The following is a 19,304-nucleotide window of genomic DNA, read 5'->3' on the forward strand; positions in this document are numbered from 1 at the left end:
AAAATGTCAAGTTCTGTGCACAATGTCTACTCACCTTTACATTTTGCCATTGACTATTACCTATCTCCCTATTTTGTTAGCACTGCAACAAGGGAACCATTTTCAACATTCACAGACGTTATGTCTGACATTTATCATAAAGCTTGTTGAAGACAATTGCTAAAAAACAACAGTCAAAAGCCACTACGTAATGCAAAGATTGCGTCAGGACTGTATGCAGCCATGAGCCAATCACAGCATCCCATTTTGGGCGGACTATTTGAACATGTCAAACTGCTGTTCTCTGATTGGCTTAGAGAGACGTCAATCAAAGGGGGATCGTCTCATGTAATAGAGGGGGTATATTTCGATTCCAGTCGCATTTATCGGCGAATTAAAGATTGACTATTAATTTAAAGAGACGATAATATTAAAAATAAAGTCAAAACGACACCAAAAACATTAACTGTACGCTTTATTTTATGCCGTTATGCCAAAAAGGGGGTTGATTTCTATTACTGAACCCCTAGCGTTTGATTGGTTTCTACCGTGTGACGTAGGTAGATGGGCGTGATCATTATGAACATCAACAAAAGAGAGAAGAGAAAGGAGAAAGAAGACGAGACAAGACAACAGAGATGTGGATTTAACCTGCAATAAAACAGGTAAAACCTTTAACATATATTACAATTATACTTAGACTACGCTAACTAACGTTAGTTCCTATGTTTTTCCTGCTTGTCTGTTGTTGTGAATCCGTCTCCTGTGTAAAACAGCTTTTTAACTCGATTATATTCAAAAATAAACCACTATAAGCACATTTTAATCGCTCTAAAGCATCAATACCGCACTATAATCTATAATTTATGTGTTGTTATTGATTATGGTGTTGAAAGCTATAGTTTAATAGACCCTTTTAAGGTTTCAGTGGATGAAAAAGAGCAGCCCCTCCCCCGCTCCTACCAGAGAGGATTTAACGATAGCTACAGCTGCGGTTATTGTTAGCTTACTCGGGTTATAATCAACTATTATGATAAAACGAGAGGATTCACAGCCTAGTGGGTTGTGTTTTTGTGTGTTTTAGGTTGTTAAGTAACAGAGAGAAGCTTGAGAAAGCAGTTGTTTTTCTGGAGAAAGCGTCTAGCAGAGGAAATCTGACACCGGAGCCCAGCTGAGGGAAGTGGGCTGGGCTCTGAGCTGTGACCCCTCTGGTAAGGCTGAGAGCAAATGTAGGCCAAATATACAGTAACAGTTATGGCAGGAATACAGCAAAGATATCACTAAAGATTATTTATTTATTTTAATACCAAACATGGATAAATAATGGAATTATAAAAGCTGCCCAGGTATTCTTGTTTCTTCCTTTTTTTATGTACACTTTTCAAATAATAGCTGTGAAACCAAAGCTGTTGTTTGATACTGTTTTTTTTCATTATAGATTAAACAGATTACTTTCACAATTGGTAAATTAATTACACTATAAATTAATTACACTAGCTGCTGAACCATAATCATGGCACCTGCACTTTATGATCCATTTATTTGTCTATATTTTGATTTGAATGTTTTTATGTTTGGTTTTAATATTTGCTTTTACTGCCAAGACATGCTAAACTGTTTTTCGTTGTTTTGACAATGACAATAAAGTCTCTATTCTATTCTATTCTATTAATGGTTTGGTTTACATATTTTTAAATTATTTATCTTTTGTTTAAAGCTTATATTGTACAATGGTAGAATTTAAATTATTTTATTCTAACGTTTTTATCTATTCTTTTGTTATTTTACTGCTTATTTGCACCAACAAAACCAAAGCAAATTCCTAGTGTATACCTCATACACCTGGCAATAAACGCGATTCTGATTCTGATATATATATTTAAAAAAAAGTGTAAACTTTAAAGAGCCAGAGGTGATGTTTTCAGGTGTATTTACATGAGAGAAGCCAGAAGCTTGATTATTATTATTATTATTTTTTTGATTAATTATGGTGGTACAGCCCTTTCTTCTCATTTTGTTAATTTTAAAAAAATATATTTACTTTTTTTAGTGCTTTTTTATGCAGACAAGTACTTAAGGTAGTGTCACATGAGACACAACAAAAATGCACTTGCAAGATTGATCTTGATTACAGTTGGGATTTTTTTGTTTATTGTATTTGTATTTTGGACTGGTCGGAGAACCTTTTGACATAAAATACTTGGCTATGTTTTGGAACTAAACCTGGGTGCTTTCCTGTTTTGCAGTGAAAATACTGTGGTAAAAAACAAGAGATCACTTCCTCCAGTGCCAGCTGAGTCATGGACGCCTTCAAGCTGATGAAGGAGCTGAGGGTGAACTATGAGCAGGAGGCTTATTATCTCCCTAAAGAGACGGGGCTGAGCCTCATCGAATCCACGACAGAGGTGAGCACGTCTGAAAAAAATGTATCATTAATCCACAGCAAAGTCGGAAAATGGGAAATGTCCCAAGTCTAGTAGTATGACAAGCAAGCCTCTTCAATACTTTTCTGCCAAAATGTAAGTCATCATCGGAGTGTGTGGCAGATAAACCAGGTCAATCAACAGCATGTCTTTGTTTTCCAGGATGACAGGTGGATCTCGGCCAAGTGCAGAGATGCCAAAGTGGAGGACCTGTGGAGTCTGACCAGCTTCTTCGGTTACAGCACGCAGACCTTCGTCCTGGCCGTTAACCTGCTGGACAGATTCCTGGCCATGATTAGGGTACGAGATGCTCACACCTGATAGTACCAGACATTGGACACGTTAGCTTTCGCTTTTAACGGGGCCTGGTGACATATTGGCTGCTAATGCGGTTTGTAAAAGTGTTGAAACCTGAACAGAAGATGTAGGAGTAAAGAAGTTGTAAACAAAGAAACTGATTAATTCAGTTAAAAGAATTCAGCTTTAAATTATATCTACACTAAAATGTTTACAGAAAATGAACACAGGATTAATAAAAAACAACATTCCTCATTTGTAAATTATTTTACTTCCTACTTCCTTAATCAGTTCGTTACTGAATAATAAATCAAATGCAGTGAGTTAAATGATTTTGTTGCTGATCTTATATGAAGTTTTTACTCAACCAGTCATTTCCAAACACTTTCTTACTCACGTGTCGTCCACCTCAGATCCAGCAGAAGCACCTGTCCTGCGTCAGCATCAGCTGCCTCCACATGGCGGCCAAAGTGACGGAGGAGGAGTGCGACCTGGCGCCCACCGACGAGCTCATCCGCATCGGCCAGTGCCGGTTCACCGTGTCCGACCTCTGCCGCATGGAGAATATCGTCGCCGAGAAGCTCGACTTCAAGTCCAAAGCCATCACTGCCTTAACTTTTCTGCACTTGTACCACCAGATCGCACTTTCGCACTCCACAGACAGGTGAGACCACCGCGTACAGGGAATTATGGGGTAACTAAAGTTGACATTCCTGCTGGTTGTCATCAGCTGTTAGATTTATTGGTGTCAGTACTTGTAAAGACTTGAACCTTGCTGCAGATACATATAATCCATCAAAGTCAACATTTAGTCAAGTTTATCTTCTGCCTCAGCTACAAACACAATGTTTGTTTGCAGGCCTTGTTGGGGCACATTAGGGATTTGTTTCACCTCTCTGAATGTCAAGATAAAATACCAGAGTTCAGTTCAGAGGGGTGTGTGAACGCAAAGATCTTCCCATGATTTGATTGGCAGAGCTTCTCCACACCACTGCTTGTTTGTCACAGGCAGTTCCACCTGATGTAGGTCAGCTATCAGCGTCTGACTGAAGTGCACCGATAAGATTTGTTGTCGGATGCCGCTGGCACCAGCACCTCACACTTACATAACCTTGTCTTGTGTCTTAAAAAATGCTGTTTGCCTGGGAAACATCACTGACCTGAAAACACACCTAAACCTGACTCTCTGTGTGTGTTAACAGGAAGGAGACTCTGAGCCTGGAGAAGCTGGAAGCTCAACTTAAAGCCTGTCTGTGCCGGATCTCCTTCTCTAAAGCAAAGGTAGGAATTCACAACACAGGGTCAAAGGTCAGATAGGATTACAGTAGTTCAGCAGTCTAATGAGAGGCTCAGAATTTTTTATTTTTTTTTAATATTGCTCTTAGTTTGACAACACTGAGACTGTTAAACAAGCCTCAGTCTGTTTCGTCCCTGCCACTTCTTCACTTCTCTTTCTGTCTGTTTGTCCATCCAGCCGTCCGTCCTAGCCCTGTCGCTCCTGAGGCAGGAGATCGAAGCCGCTCAGTCGGGGGATAAGTTGGAAATAGCCTATCACATCCAGAGACATCTAAAGGTAAACACGCATGACTGCGTTACACAACAACTCATCTAGGAAGGGAAAGTAACACCTGTGGAAATCTATTGGAACACCAAAAAAAAAGACAGTTTGCTTCCCACAACAGGGGGCAACAACACTCACAACAGCAGCCCGGAGCAAATTCATTTTTTAGAGGAAATGAGAGTCTAAAGGTTTAATGTCACAGGACTCTAGTGATTTTATAAAAGTAAAACTAAACGACTGAAACTACTGATCCAGGAAATGCTGAGCTGATACTACCAGTATCAACTCAGCATTTCCATAAATAGTAACATGACAAACAACATTACATCAAGGCTTTATACTTCAAGGTGAGATTCCAGTATCTGGCTCAATGAAAGGGAAGTGAACACAACACAGAGAATATGTATAATCATATTCCGAATAGCAGCAGGAGTGGGTGTGGTGGTGGTGGTGGGGTAGGGGGGTGTCTATTTATTCTTGGCTCGGCTCTGGTCCACAACATTTCTACTGAGGACTGTGGTTATGTAACTGGTGTCTTGTGTTGTGAGTGTTCGTCTCCACACGGAAATGAGACTTTGAAATGCTTGCATTCACGGTGGGATTTCTGAAAACTCTGCCAAATGTTTGAGCTTGAATTGGTAATATTTTCAGGCTTTTCCACCCTCCTTTACGTAATGACCATATTCAGTTAACATGTACTTCAACCTCCCTGAAACATATATATGTGGTGATATGGGAGCAGTATTTTTCCATAAGTTTGTATGTTGTTCAAGAAGCTTTGCTTTTTCAAATAATGTTCCACTAAGGAAATGTAACAGTACAGTATTTACATCCTAAATAGAGTTGAGATATTATTTTAGATCATGCTGTGTTGCTCCCTCAACCCCCCCACTTATAAACACTTTGAAGTTCAGGTGTTGCATGACTAGCTGATCAGGTTCCAGCACAAACCTATAGGCGCTGTTTTAACCTGGTTTCTCATAACCTCCTGACCTGGAAAAAAAAAAGAAACCAGGTTACTGCTTACAGGGACATACGGCTATGTAATTAGATTAATATAAATGCACTGATGTCAGTCTGTGAAGAGGGCAGAGGGCCAAACGGCTAAACTGAACTGCTGCTCTGGTTTCAGATTACGGACGGCGAGCTGCTGCTGTGGAGTGAGCGGGTGGCTCTGTGCCTGTCGGACTACGCCTCCCCTGAATGCAGCAAACCCAACCACAGGAAGCTGCAGTGGATTGTGTCGCGGCGGACCGCCCAGAACCTGCACAGCTTCCGCATCGTCCCTGAGATGCCCACCATCCCAGAGGATTGCTGGGACGAGAGCGAGAGGTAAGAGCCCCAAACACACCTGTGCAAGATACTAAAGGCCCAGACACACCAACCCGACATCAAAGAACTAGGTGCGACGAAGGCCACCAGTTGCGTCGCTTCACGTCGCGTTTGTTTTGTTGTATTCATCAATTAAAAAGGGAAACAGGAAGGCGGAGGATGGCGGATGTACAAGTCGTTGTAATGATACGTACGTGAAACAAAGCGGCATTTTTGCCGACCATTTTCACACCACTCACTCACCACTTAAAAACTATCCGTGTATTGGAATGATCGTATGCAATGATTCATTTAAGCTGAACATCCGGAGGGATTTCTCTCACCGACGGGCACTGCCGCCAATTCAACATGCTAAATCAGCCAAAAAACCTCAGACACAGGAGAATAGAGCCGACGGTGCGGGAAACACCGAAAAAACTAGGTCGACGGCCGACCGTTGGCTTGGTGGTTCAGGGCCTTAACGTTGAGAAGCAAAAATGTTTTTTGATACAAACACACTGAGTTCTGTGCTTCAAAACAAACTTCAACAATCAGACTCGGAATTGCTTAACTGAACTACGGACTGTGTTGGATTCAGTTTCATTGTGATGCAGACGTCAAACTGACATCATGTGATGGCAGCTCACATCTGCTGTTAAATTCCAAACACTCCTGACGACAATAACAGAGGCATTTCAGGTATAAAAAAATAACCCAGACACACCTTGTGTGTCATACAAACATCACCGCACGGAAACAGTGTATGAAGTAACCCAGTTAGTTTACCAGCAGTAGTCTTGTGGTGAATCATCTCATAGTTAGTTTTGATTTAGCTGGAAGTGAAAACTATCATTTTTTTTAGCAAATTTAATTTGTGTTTCAGTTTAGAGGGGGGCATTTTTTACAGTGTACTGTGTGTGCCGTAACACTCCTTCTGTAACGAGCTGTGCAGCAACACACAAGTTTCTGGTGTTTTGTAACATCACGTCACACACAGGCCGACCCAACCCCCCCCGACTGTCTGAGCTTGTCAAGGCCTCTCATATCTCCCAGCACTGCATGATGGGATGTGTGCGAGTCACTAATCACGTCCCACCACTGACAGACGTTTCCATGACGTCGCATGAGGCCAGAGGGCCTCGCCTTTATGTAACATGGAACTTCTGGAGAGTGCGTAACAAGAATAAAGAGGAACCGAAACATTAAAACTTTACCCAGCTGACAGCAGACAGTGATCATTAACCCAAAGAGCAGCTCAAACACAAACCTGCTGAACATCACATGTTTGTTTAAAGCCTTTTTTTATGTTAATTTCCACACCTGAACTTTCAGCAGACGTTAACAGACAGACAGCTGAGTCAGACTTTAACTATCACAAGTCAGAACATGGTCAGCTTGACTGTTTCTTTACTCATAAACTGTCTTCTTCTGTCCTAGTGTGACATAAATCTTATCAAGGTCAGGAATTATAAAATCCTCAGAGGGCAAAGTGATGCTTATTTTCATTAGTATATTTCCTCAATCATATTTGATTGTATTTCTTTATTTAGTTTTAATCCATATTTACCATTTAGTCTTTCAAACAACATAAATTATGACCAATGTCAATTTAAATCTGACTAATAAACAGCCAAGAAAACTAAACAAATGTACCTAATTTACTTTAACATGTAGCTCACTATAACAAGAAAATACCTTGTTCTTTTATTGACGATTGTCTTGAACAAGAAATCTTTGATTAATGAATTACTTTAGTGATTTGATTATCAAAATTGTCAGTTTTCCGTTTGTTGACTAATCCACTATTTGACCTATTATCTACTACTACTATTCAGTATTCATATTAACATCATTATGACAAAACAGTTGTCAGTTCTTCTCTGCTCTCATTCCAACACATCTTCTTCCTGATCTGTACAAGTTAGTGATGCGTGGGTCAGGGTCTTTTTATGATCCGCACCCACCCGACCTGTTAATGGGAGCCAATCCGCACCGCCCGGCTCGCAAAAAATTTGCGTCAATCAACCACCTGAACCCGACCCGCAAACCACCAACTTTATGTATTAGCCTATAGTAGCACAACTGTCAGGACTGAGGTCTGAGACAAGCGCACTTGAGCGCAGCGGTGTGTGTGCGCAACGTCATCACACAGACACGTGAAATGATCGCGACCTCTTGACAGCGCATTACTTGATGGTGGCACAGATCCTGTGTTCAAATGTTGTGGCGCCACCACGGCTGGTTTCTGTGTTTGTTTGAAAGAGAGAGAGAGAGGATGAGAAGGTGGACTATTGCATGCAATGTTTCTGTAAGTTATTAATAACTTACACGGAACGCTGCTTTGTCACCCGCCTGCCCGAACCTTTTCTAGTAAGGTTCTGTGTCACTCTACCTAGTACAGGTCAATCAACAGATTTAATCAGCTGTGTTATATAACTGTGTACTGACAGTATATCGTTGTGTGTGTGTCTCTACAGTGAGGACTCCTGTGAGGACATGATGAGTTCAGGTGAGGAGTCTCTCAGCAGCTCTCCGGGCAGCGACGCCGAAGGGCCCTACTTCCCTCTGCACCTCCGCCGCCAAAAACACCGCCAACACCTCCACGCCTGATGCCCTCCCCCCCAGTGCCTCGCCGTCTCATCCCCTTCCCCCTCTTTACCCAAAGTCTTTAATTTATTGTTCAATAAGCTCCGGTGCTGGTGGAGAGTCTCACAACAACAACAACTGGCAGCTGAGCAGTCCGGACTCTTCCTGGTAGATTTTTTTAGTTTGTAGCCGTGTTGGTGCATGTTGAGATGTCACATTCCAGGATGCCAGATTTTAAGGATATACAATGTATGTTAGATAACGTCTGGTCTTTAAAAAAGGCGCTGAGCTAGCAGACCCTGCAGTCCGATAAGAAACTTCTCAACCTCAGACGTCTGTTCAGACCAGAAACTGTTCACGTTGTCGACAAGAAGATAATTTGCCAAAACGTGGTATTTATTTAATAGAATGTTTTTTTTGGACTGTTATTAATCCAAGACTGCTTTTATTAAGGGTAGGAGTTTTCTTGATGTACAGAAGCTGAGAGCGACTGTGGGTGGTGATCAAAACGTTTAATTTATGACTTAAGACCTCTAATGTAAGGTACTGATTCTGAGATACAGACTCACTGAAGTCCTGATCACCACTAAACGGTCTTTATTTTCTAGTTAACAGGGTTGAAAAGTAAATTTGTTTGTCATTTCTTGAGATAACTGCGTTGTGATCTCCTGACAGAAAACCTTTAGTGCGCACGTCTGCTCTCATCTTCTGTAGTAAACTTTTTATTTGCACAGTTTTCTTTTTATGTCATTTTGAAGTGTTAAATGGTCAGACTGGAGGTTTGACTTTGTGTCTTGGAGGTGAAACTCTGCTGTGTCAGAAGTTGTTCAGTGTGTTCAGTCAGGGTGACGTGCCTTGCTCAAAGGCAGCGGGGGGCAGAGAGCGTTCAGGTTCAAACCCTGCTGATGAAAACATTTAATGAGTGTGTGTTTGTGGATGTGTGCACGTATGACCCTGGTTTAAAATGGTAGGATGTAGCTTACAAAAAAAAGTTTGGTGTTTTGAGACTGTTAGGTGAGAATGCTGTATGGAACTAAATGATGCCGACGGTGTTAAAAAAAAAAGTCGAAAATTTCAAAAATGTAAAAAAAATGTTAATACAAAAACATGTAAAACTGTAAATGATGTACAAAAAAAAAAAAATGTTAATAGTTCTTTTGTAGATATTAAGTTATTTATTCTCTTTTTGTCACTGTACTGAAAAAAAGTCTAAAATCTTATAAAAATATTATTTTTAATCTGTTGTCTGTCTTTTTCTTCCATTGTGTCTGAAAACAACAACCAGCTGTTTGGATTCATTTTATAACTCAACCTGAAAGTATAAACTGAACGAACCAGATGATGCAGATAACTGAACATAACTGATCTATTTAGACAACAATGTCACAGGGCGGGGTGATCAACAGAATTTAAATCCTCCAGCAGATATTGGTTTCAGTATGACGGAGCATTCAGGGCCTTCGTTGTCCACTGTGATTGGTTGACGGATATTAAAATATTCATCAATGCATAGGAGCATGAAAAGACACTAATTTGATATATTTCAACAACCATTTTAGATATTTTGTCACAAAATTCACACCTGAAACAAATTAAAATAGTCCCACAGTGGCCCTGATACTAGGTTGTATTTGGCAAACCGTGAGACTTCTAACATTAATCAATCGTCAGACTAGAGTACTGCAACATGGCCACGAAAAATTAAACAAAACTTTTTTGTTTTCAATGCTGACATTTGTCATGTTTGTAATATAATTGTTCATTAGAGTGGAAATCCCTTTAGTAAACCAGCTTAACTTGGTTGAACATTTCATTTCAAGTTTTTTTACACGTGGCCCTTTTTGTCTTTGAGAATACCGTGTAAAGCTTTTACCATGTCCTGCTGTTTTTCAATGACAACCCAAATATTCTTTGAGTGATTTTATTCAAATCAGTTCTGTTTTGTTTAGAGAAGCAGATGTAGAAAGGTTTCATAAAAATAATTTATCACAGTGAGCGAGGTGTACTTTCATTTACCAAAGTAAAAAATAACCGACTGATTTCTGAGAAACAGAATTGGTAAAGAGAAATTTCAAAAGAAACCCAGACTTTCTGTAAAAAATAATCTTTCACTTTCACACTCACATTCGTACACAAGGTCACAATTATGACCAGATACCAGATAGATGCTGATTTAGGCAAATCAGGAAATCCCGGTCCTGGAAATGTCATATTTTAGTACTTAGAAGTAAAAACTGTTCCTGTTTTCACACCAAAAACAACGAGATGATTGAGTCCTTTCATTCCAACACATAAAAGCAATGTCTTTTTTTGTAATCATTTAACAGTCATCATTTAGAGTTAAACGTCACCTGCAGTGTGAACACCTCATCATGATGCAAAGAATGAATGACTGCTCATTTGATCTTACATTACATTGCACACACACACACAAAGGATATGACATCAGCAAACAAACGGCACAAACCACAAAACAAAGATAATAAACTGCACTGAGTCCTACCAAACCAGCCGGCAGTCGGTCTTCTTCAGCCAGTCTGCAGACGTCTTCAGGGATCAGCAACAGTGCCAGGGATCCTTTTCCAACATGCAGTCAGTTCATCCACTTCCATAAGATCCCGTTTGCATGTTAATTTTTTTGTATGTACAATCCCAGTGAATAATACCGATATAAATCCATTTTTACAAATCCTGAGGCAGATGAAGAAGCCGGAAATCAGAAAAACGTTCCTTGAGACTGTTTTTTGTTTTCCTGAGATCAGGTACTCCAAACGATACACTCCCCCTCCGTGTGACGGACAGACCGACCAGTGAATCAAAATCCCATTCGAGACTTTCTCTTGGGTTGCGACGCCTGCGACGCCTGCGACAGCCCCAGCCGACCCTGTGAACTCTGGGACTGGAAGAAACCCGACCAGACGGGGGCGTCCTGGGACAGATCCATCCTGAGGCTCCTCTGGGAGGAGGACGAGGTCGCTGGTGGAGGTGGGGGGCGCGCGGCGCTCCCCTCTTCCAGGAAATAACTGTCATGCTGCGAGGGCTCATCCTAGAGACGGACCAGGAAAAAAAAAAGGAGGGCTGTCAAAGTTAACACGATAATAACACGTTATTATAACATTTTGTATGGACTTTGTAAGAGATCGCACTGCGCGAAAAGTTTGCTTTGCTCTTGGTGTCTATGCGCCATTAGTGGCAAACCAACATGACACATTACTGAACGCCTTCCTCTTACCTGTGGTGCAAACAGAGAGCTGAGGTAGTCCTTGACTGGACGTTTGTTTCTCCTCTGATTGGCCGGTGTGGAGTCAGGTTTTGGTGTCTGAGATGGGGGGAGGGCTCGGGAGCTGCTGGGGGTCTGCTGGTCAACTTGATTATATCTAACACTTTGAGGTGTGGGGGTCGGCGTGGGAACTGGAGTGTCAGTTTGCACGGTGGAGGGTGTTGCGGCTCTTGGCGTCCCACTCTCCGAAACATCCTCCAACTGGGACAGCTTACCTTCGGAGTCTGACCACGCCCCCTGGCTCGCGGCAGAAGACCAGCCAGTGGAATCGGAGAAATCGCTCAGCTCTGTCTGGTAGCTGACAGACGAGGTGAAGCTCCCGGAGAGCTCCATGCGTCGCCCGGAGGCTCTCTTCGCCTCCTTCTCCCTCCTCCTCTTCCTCTTCAGAGCCGCCACCTTCTCCTCCCTGTTCAGGCCCAGCTGGTCCTCCCACCACGCCCGCCACGCCTCCTCGCCCTGCCAGGAGAGGGTCAGGCGATGGCTGATCTGATCACTCCAGACTTCTGTATCCACCACATCTGGCACCATTACCACATCTGGAGCCCCGAGGGATGCAGAGACGGCGCCGTGAACCAGCAGCGAGCGCTTGGACATGCACGCTCTCAGATCACGCCTCAGGCTCTGTACGCGCTTCGCTTCTGTCGAATCACTCGCTTCATCGTCAACACGGTGGAGCAGGTGTTCAGTTCCGAATGTGAGGTGCTGCGGGCGGCGTTGACGGGGCTTCTTTTCACGACTCCTTTGCATCAATTTCTGGAGCCAATGTTTCCACGTGACAAGAGTGGCGTCGCTGAGCTTCACGGCAGCCGGACACTCTGAGCGACCCAAGCTGCTGACGGTTTCCTCCACACCGCCGGGTTCCTCAGTTCTATCGACGTTACCTTCACCCACCTCTCCATCTTTCACACCTGCGTCCGATCCACTCACTTGATCCAGATCTGGATCATCGTTGATGACGACCTGCAGCCGCAGTCGCTTCAGGTTTCGACCTCTCCATCTGGACTCTGAATCCTCAGAACAAGTGTCAGAGTACACAATCAGCCCTTGTTGTTCCCTCTCCGGCGTTTCGGCCACAAACCTCGGCACAGTTGGATGCTGAGTCGGTCCGATTACGCTCTCATCGCTCGACGTGTCCGATATAACCAGTTGAGAAAGTGACTGAGGCCGTTTGGCTGTCTTTCTCCCTGAAGTTGTGGCTTCTTTCAGAGCTGGCTGTGGCGGCAGGTCGTCCTCTACTGCTGGAGGTCCAGAGGTGTCCTGCTGCGCAGGCTCCAGGACCTGGTAGAAGATATCTCCTGCCTCCGTCAGCTGTAGGATACAGATACACTCCTCGCCACCTGCCTCTCTTCCTCCTCTCTTCTGAATACAAGTCAGACCTGATAACAACACAAAAACGTTCAGCCACATCATATATGTATGATTATCTTTTTAAAGTAATGCTGTGTTCAGACCCAGAGCCGCAGTTTTGAAAGGGAGGAGTGAGCAGAGGGGTACTCAGTTGGTTGCAATCGTCTATCCATACCTGCAGCAGGGGAGGACAATCTGCTGGTTGCGATGTCCAAGCGGTGAGGGATCTGGACAGGAAGGTGTTTCAGACTGTCTCTGGCTCTGAGCAGCGCCTGAGGAGGACCTTGACTAGAACAGGCCTCCGCTCTGCCTCCTGAAAACACGCACACAGAGGGAGTTTAGTACAGATGTTTAGTACGGAACGTGAACACCCGTGAGATTCCAAAGGGACCATTAGACTGAAACATTTAGCACTAATTTGTAGAAACATCAAAGTGGACTGACCTGAGTACTGCAGCAGTGCGATTTCCTGAGAGCTGTGGGAGCCCAGCAGGACCTTGGTGGTCCTAGCCCCACCCACTGTTGAGCCAGAGGAGGCCGAGCCACGAACAGTGTGACAAAACATGGGTGGGGACTCCATCAGGTGATCCCACTTGAGCATGGGCGTGCAGGGGAAACGCTCGTCCATGATGTAGGCCGAGTACTGACAGAGAGAGAGAGAGGAATTAAAAATGCTTTCTGAAACTGAAAGAAAAAAACTGCCATATGACACCCAGCAGAATGTATCAGCTGGACAGGTGCTTGGGTGGGATGATGGCTTGTGAGATCAGTGTTTTTGTATATCGACACACTAACGGAGTGGCGAGTCTCATGTAAATCATCTGATTGTGTCAAATCAGGCATCAGAATCTCCCTTGTTTAAATTAAAGTGGCAGTAGGCAGAATATTTTTGGCATCATTGGGCAAAAATTCCATAATAACCTTTCAGCATATTGTAATTCAAGTGTTCTGAGAGAAAACTAGACTTCTGCACCTCCTCATGGCTCTGTTTTCAGGCTTAATAGTGCTGCTGTACCTGAGTGGTGATGAGGTGCTGGAAGGAGTGGACGTCTCCCAGATATCTGGACAGAATGAGTCTCTCCCCACTGCGACACTCGGGGGTGTTGCTGATACGAAACAGAGTGTGACTCGAGACAGGACTCGCCTGGAGGGACAGAGGAGGAAGGGAGGGGCAGAGGGATAGAGGACAAGAGTCCAAGAAATCAAATTACATTCAAAAGTCATCTGGTAAAGAAGGACACTAAAACGATTAAAATGATTCCCATGTTGTTCATTTACACGGTGAAAACAAACAGAAGCTAAACTCAGGCTTGTCCAAACTGAGACAACCACCACGATCTCATGTCTCACCCTGATGTCTGTGAGCTCCACCCCCGTCCTGTCTGCGTACAACATCACCCTCGGGTGGGCGGAGAACTCGCACCAACGCCACGACGACTTGGCGTTGAAGTACAGGTTGTCGACCTCCTCCCGGACCTTCTGCATCCTGACGGCACAGAGAGTCACTTTCATTTTAATGGGACTTGAAACAGATTACACCAGTTATCTGTACGGAGAATAAGTACAAAAAACATTCTCACCCTCTGCCCACAGTCCACAGGTTTGCTGCTCCGCTCTCACTCGCCACCAGAACTTCACCTAAAACATGAGGACTGACAACACACAGCAGACAAGACGTCACTTTACACCTTCTCCTCGGTTGGAATATTTTTCATAACTTCCCGTCTCCGACCCTTGAGGCTGCAATTGAACTCCCACCCTGCAGCGGCGTTGATGCCTTGCTCCTCCCTCGTGATCCCTCACCTGACGCTGATGCAGGTCGCGACCTCTTTGGTGTTGACAACTTGCAGCAGACGAGGTTCGGTTCTTTCACTGAACCTCCAAACTCCACACAGGTGGTCCGATCGCACTGCAACACAACCTGCAAAAGACAAACATGTTAAAATGTGCACAGCCGGGGCATCACACTCCTGATGACATGTCTCAATGCTTTCTTGTTCTTACAGTCGTCGAGCAGAGAGGCAGAGCTGATCTGTCTGATGGGGCCTTTCAGCTGGAAGCTGAAGGAGTCGCTGCTGCTCCTGCTGGCGTCCAGACAGGAGGAACTTCCTCTGTGGTGCTGCAGCTCCACTCTGTGGAAGTCTGAGGTACTGCGTTAAGAAACAAAGGCAGCAGAAACACACAGCAGGAAGGACACCACTCTGTTTCACATCCTCACCCATTCATCAGTCTTATGTGTTATTGTTTTATATCACAAAAGACATGTAGGTTCAACAACCTACTGGGTTGTAAATCTTTGTCTTAAAACTCTAGTATATGATCTGGTCTGCAGGATACTGAGGCAGTCATGTCCCTGTTTTCCAGGGTAGATGAGGCAGCCACGCTGAGAGTCACTGCCGCTCTGTGAGAAGGGGACAAAGGCCAGAGCGCCCCCCGTGGCTCCTTCAGAGAACAGCATGCGGTCCCTCTGCTCCGTCAACTCCTCGTACAGCAGAGAACCCAGCAGCTCAGGAGGGACGGCGGGCACCACGTCCGACAGCAGGGTGCTGTACGTGTCCAGCAATCTGCAGGAATGGGACTTGGAGTACCTGGACAAGAGACACAACGTGACGAAATAAAACACCCATCAGACAAGCAGAGATATCCACTGATCGATCAGGTCCACTCACATCTTAATGTTCAGCATGTCGAGGACGTTTTTCACCTCATAGACTGAATTCCTGTGATATTTCTGCATAAAAACAACATGCAAACATTCTGATGACATTCTGTTTTCTTCAGTTTATCTTTTATACTGTATATCTATACTTAAATAATAGATGTTAATAATCTATCATGGACTGATTAGTCACCGCTTGTTAAATAATGACAGGTGGAGAAGCTACTAGCAATTTGAAGTGTACTTTACTTGTGTTTTGTTAATTAACTTAGATTTAAAGGATTATTGATCAATAACTGATTAACTTTTCATATTTCAGTCTATAAAATCATAAAGCTTCCAGAGCACAAACTGATGTCTGTAACTTGTTTATTTTGTCTAACATGTATTCAAACAAACAAATACCCGAATGAATACAAAAATCAAATAAACATAGAAAGTCTATTCTTGTGAATCTCACCTCTCTCGGTCCTGGTTTGAAATGTTCGCTCAGAATTTCACCCATGCACCCGAAGGCGTCCTGGCTGTGGTCCATGAAGAAGTTCTGCATCTAAATACAAATCCTGTTTAGAAAACTCAGAACACAAAACAAAAAGGCAAAAAAAAAACTAACAAGTGCTGGGTCACCTAAGACCAGAGGTATGAAGCAATGTACACATGCATTTAAGGCTTAAAAAAGGTGCATAGTACACATCTCTTAAATCTGAGACAGGTTTGTTGTGTAGAACTGTCGCACTCACATGTTCTATGAAGTCCAGCGGATCTGGAGGCTTCAAAGGCCAAAGGAAAGCTGGAAAGAAAATGACAATAGATTTTTTTTTTTTTTTTAAATCAAGTGTACTCCAGTGAGGTAAAACCGGCTGACTGGGACTCACCATTTTTAGGAGACAGGAGGGGAACCGACACCGGCTCGGTGTGGCGCCATGTCTCCCCTCTGACCTGATGACTGGATGTAAATGACCAGCTGGAGAGAGGACCAGAGCTGCCCTGAAACCACAAACACACCCAAACAATAAGAAAGTGTGACAGTACAGATGACTTCTTCAAACGACTGATCCAATCCTACACAGTCCAAAAATCACCACAGCAGAGAATCTGAGAGCAGATCATGTTGGCGTTTTTAACAAAATCTGAATTTGTTATAATTATCAAAATGATCAGCAATATTTGCTATTGATCTGCTAAGCGATCAGTTTTATTGTCTAATGGTCTCAGTGGAACAGAACAGGAGTTTTCACAACTTGCTGTTTCTTAAATAACACCCGTTTATAGATCACATCACTGAACACAAAATTAACACACCTAGATTGTCTTTAGGCTGTCTTTTAAAAAACTTAAACTAGACTGATGTGTCTACTTGGTGTTTGTGAATCTGGAAAGTGGACTGCATTTAGTTCCTATTGAAGCCCATTTCTGCAACACACACAATAAAAGTAAAGCATAACAAAAAAAATATTAAAACTCAGTATCTCATAATTTAGACATATATATATTTTAATTATGTATAACTTTACATTAATTTGTTTCTTTTCCTGGCAGAAATGCATGGACAAAGGAACCTGCCAAAATAAAAGAATTAATGAATAAATAAATAAATGACTCTATAAATAAATATGTCATTAATTGATGAAAAAATAATATTAAAAATGAATGTAGCATTAATTAATAAAATGTGACAAATTGATATTTCTGTATTAATTTTGCTTCTTTATATATATATATATATATATATATATATATACACACTCTTTGGTTTAATTTACCCTATTATTTATTTTATATTTTTAAATGTATGTTATTATTTTGTATCTGTTTTTATTTATTTTTATGTTCGAAATAAAGTCTTTCATTCATTCATTCCTTACTTGATGCAAAACTATTATAACATCTTAATAACTATTAAAGATAGTGGTGATGGCTGAATAAAAATACGTTTTGGTAAATATTGCAATTAATATTTATTTAGTATTTTTTAAATAAAATGTTACAGTACCCGTTTACCCAATAAAATACAAAAATATTATTAATAAACTCAATCAAGTCCTTCTTTGAAAATATACATAACGTTACATGTAAATACTGTCATAATCGAACATGGCTTAGTTGAGTATATTCATGTATATAGTTTGGAATAATATATTTATTGGCTTATTAATAATAGTCATTGAGCTGACAGGTGACTCACCTGAGGGATGACTCGGCCATAGCTGCCCCAGGTTCCCGCACAGTGTTTCACGGCCGAGTCCGGAGGTCCACAGTTATAAAACGAAGGAAAAAGCTGCTGTGGGAACTGGTAATCCATTGTATTTGTCATTAACGAATTAAAACAACTGTCTGGGTTTCTAATGATACACGTGTCGTTGTTCCTTCTCTCTCTCTCTCTCAGCGTGGTGTCTGGGAACAAGTCTGAACATGTTGTTCTCCGGCTCTGCTAATGCTAGCTCCTCCAGTTAGCTAGCTAACTAGCAGGAATAAACTAGTTTCTCGTCTTCTGATCATCGTGACACGCGTTCAGCACCTCGAACTACAAGTTGTACACGTGGATGCAAACATAGTAGTCCGAAAAAACATTAAAATTGTGGTGGAATTGTCCAAAATCCGCAGTGTATCGCAGAACACGTGCAGACTCGCGGCAATGACAGTCAAGCTCGCTGTGGCGCCAACTGAAAACAACAACAGTACGACTTCCGGTTGGTGTGATTTTGTTTTTTTATTTATTAATTTATTTTGTTTAACGAGGCAACACGTCAGATGATATGACATGCGAGATAAAAAAAAAAAAAACCCGTATAAAATAAAAAAAATAAGTATATCAAATAAAATCGACTTAAAAAACGTAGTCATCTGGACTTTTATTTTGAAGATAGGAAAAATATCGAGCAAGACCATCATGACTCTGGTGAACTTTCAAAATAAAATCGGAGCTTTCAACTGCATCTCGGGAGTTTGCCATGGGGTTTTCTTGGTGGAGTATTAATTAATTAAATTATTAATTTATTAGTTTACAAATAATAATGATTATTAGAATGATGATGTAGCCAAGTGGAACTAACGTTGGGACCTGACTACAATAATAGAATTATAATAATAATAAAATAATAATAATAATAATAATAATAATAATAATAATAACAGCAACCAAAACAACAACAATAAAAAAAAATAAAAATAATGATAATTATTATTAATAATAATAATAATAATAATTATTATTATTAATATTGGTCAAACTATTGTTTTCAAAGTCAATAATGAACTTTCGTGCGTAAAGGTTAAGCAGCTAAATAAAATAAATAAATAAATAAATAAATAAATAAATAAATAAATAAAATTAATAAAATAAATCTACAACCTCACAATACACACAATGAATGGAGATGGAGTACGAACACACAGCTTGCTGTATTTATTTAGTCTAGTTTCAGACTGACATTGAGAATTAAGGTCTCAATGTCAGTTTCCAAATGAAATGATTTACTAAATAAAAATAAAAAAAACAAAAAATAAAATCCAATAAAATAAAATGAAATAGATAGTAATATTAAAAATAAAATAAAAAAAATAATATGAAATAAAAAATAATTGGTTGATACAAAAATAGCTGCAGAAATTAGGGAATGAAATAGGGGGATTATTTCCTCCGCGTTTTGTTTTTTGTACTCTCTTACCTTTACTAAAATCTGCATCTTTGTATCTACTACTTTGTTTATTCATATGTTCATTCATTTGTGATTATTTTTAATCGTATAATAACTAAAAAGCCATATATACTAGTACAAATAACGAGGAAATTCTCATGCTTGAAAAACGAATACTGCAGGATTTTACTTTGAAAATATGAGACCGGATGCGTCTCTCAGT

General features: G+C 41.5%; 2 protein-coding genes across 3 annotated transcripts; one reads left to right on the forward strand and one right to left on the reverse strand.

Moving 5' to 3' along the window:
• The first annotated feature begins 539 nt into the window (after nucleotides 1–539).
• On the forward strand, nucleotides 540–9,395 carry ccng2 (cyclin G2). Its single transcript, XM_037752489.1, has 8 exons — nucleotides 540–644; nucleotides 2,226–2,384; nucleotides 2,565–2,702; nucleotides 3,113–3,363; nucleotides 3,902–3,980; nucleotides 4,174–4,272; nucleotides 5,393–5,592; nucleotides 8,049–9,395. Exons 2-8 carry the CDS (start codon nucleotides 2,280–2,282, stop codon nucleotides 8,179–8,181), a joined length of 1,005 nt encoding a protein of 334 aa, XP_037608417.1. The 5' UTR covers nucleotides 540–644; nucleotides 2,226–2,279; the 3' UTR covers nucleotides 8,182–9,395.
• A 667-nt stretch (nucleotides 9,396–10,062) lies between these two features.
• On the reverse strand, nucleotides 10,063–18,111 carry taf1c (TATA-box binding protein associated factor, RNA polymerase I subunit C). 2 transcript variants are annotated; one of them, XM_037752486.1, is made up of 15 exons: nucleotides 17,629–18,111; nucleotides 16,319–16,430; nucleotides 16,184–16,233; nucleotides 15,904–15,993; nucleotides 15,454–15,515; nucleotides 15,122–15,372; nucleotides 14,789–14,926; nucleotides 14,588–14,705; nucleotides 14,365–14,436; nucleotides 14,135–14,270; nucleotides 13,800–13,928; nucleotides 13,229–13,427; nucleotides 12,960–13,097; nucleotides 11,390–12,813; nucleotides 10,063–11,203 (listed from the first exon to the last, which is right to left on the reverse strand). In XM_037752486.1, the coding sequence occupies exons 1-15, from the start codon at nucleotides 17,755–17,757 to the stop codon at nucleotides 10,973–10,975; spliced, it is 3,279 nt and encodes a 1,092-aa protein (XP_037608414.1). In that variant the 5' UTR covers nucleotides 17,758–18,111; the 3' UTR covers nucleotides 10,063–10,972. The 2 variants fall into 2 exon arrangements, with proteins under 2 accessions (XP_037608414.1, XP_037608415.1); XM_037752487.1 differs by lacking the exons at nucleotides 15,454–15,515; nucleotides 16,319–16,430; nucleotides 17,629–18,111 and having other exon boundaries at nucleotides 16,184–16,234.
• Between the last annotated feature and the right edge of the window lie 1,193 nt (nucleotides 18,112–19,304).

This window comes from Sebastes umbrosus, chromosome 19 (assembly GCF_015220745.1).
Source record: "Sebastes umbrosus isolate fSebUmb1 chromosome 19, fSebUmb1.pri, whole genome shotgun sequence".
Taxonomy (NCBI): Eukaryota; Metazoa; Chordata; class Actinopteri; order Perciformes; family Sebastidae; genus Sebastes; species Sebastes umbrosus.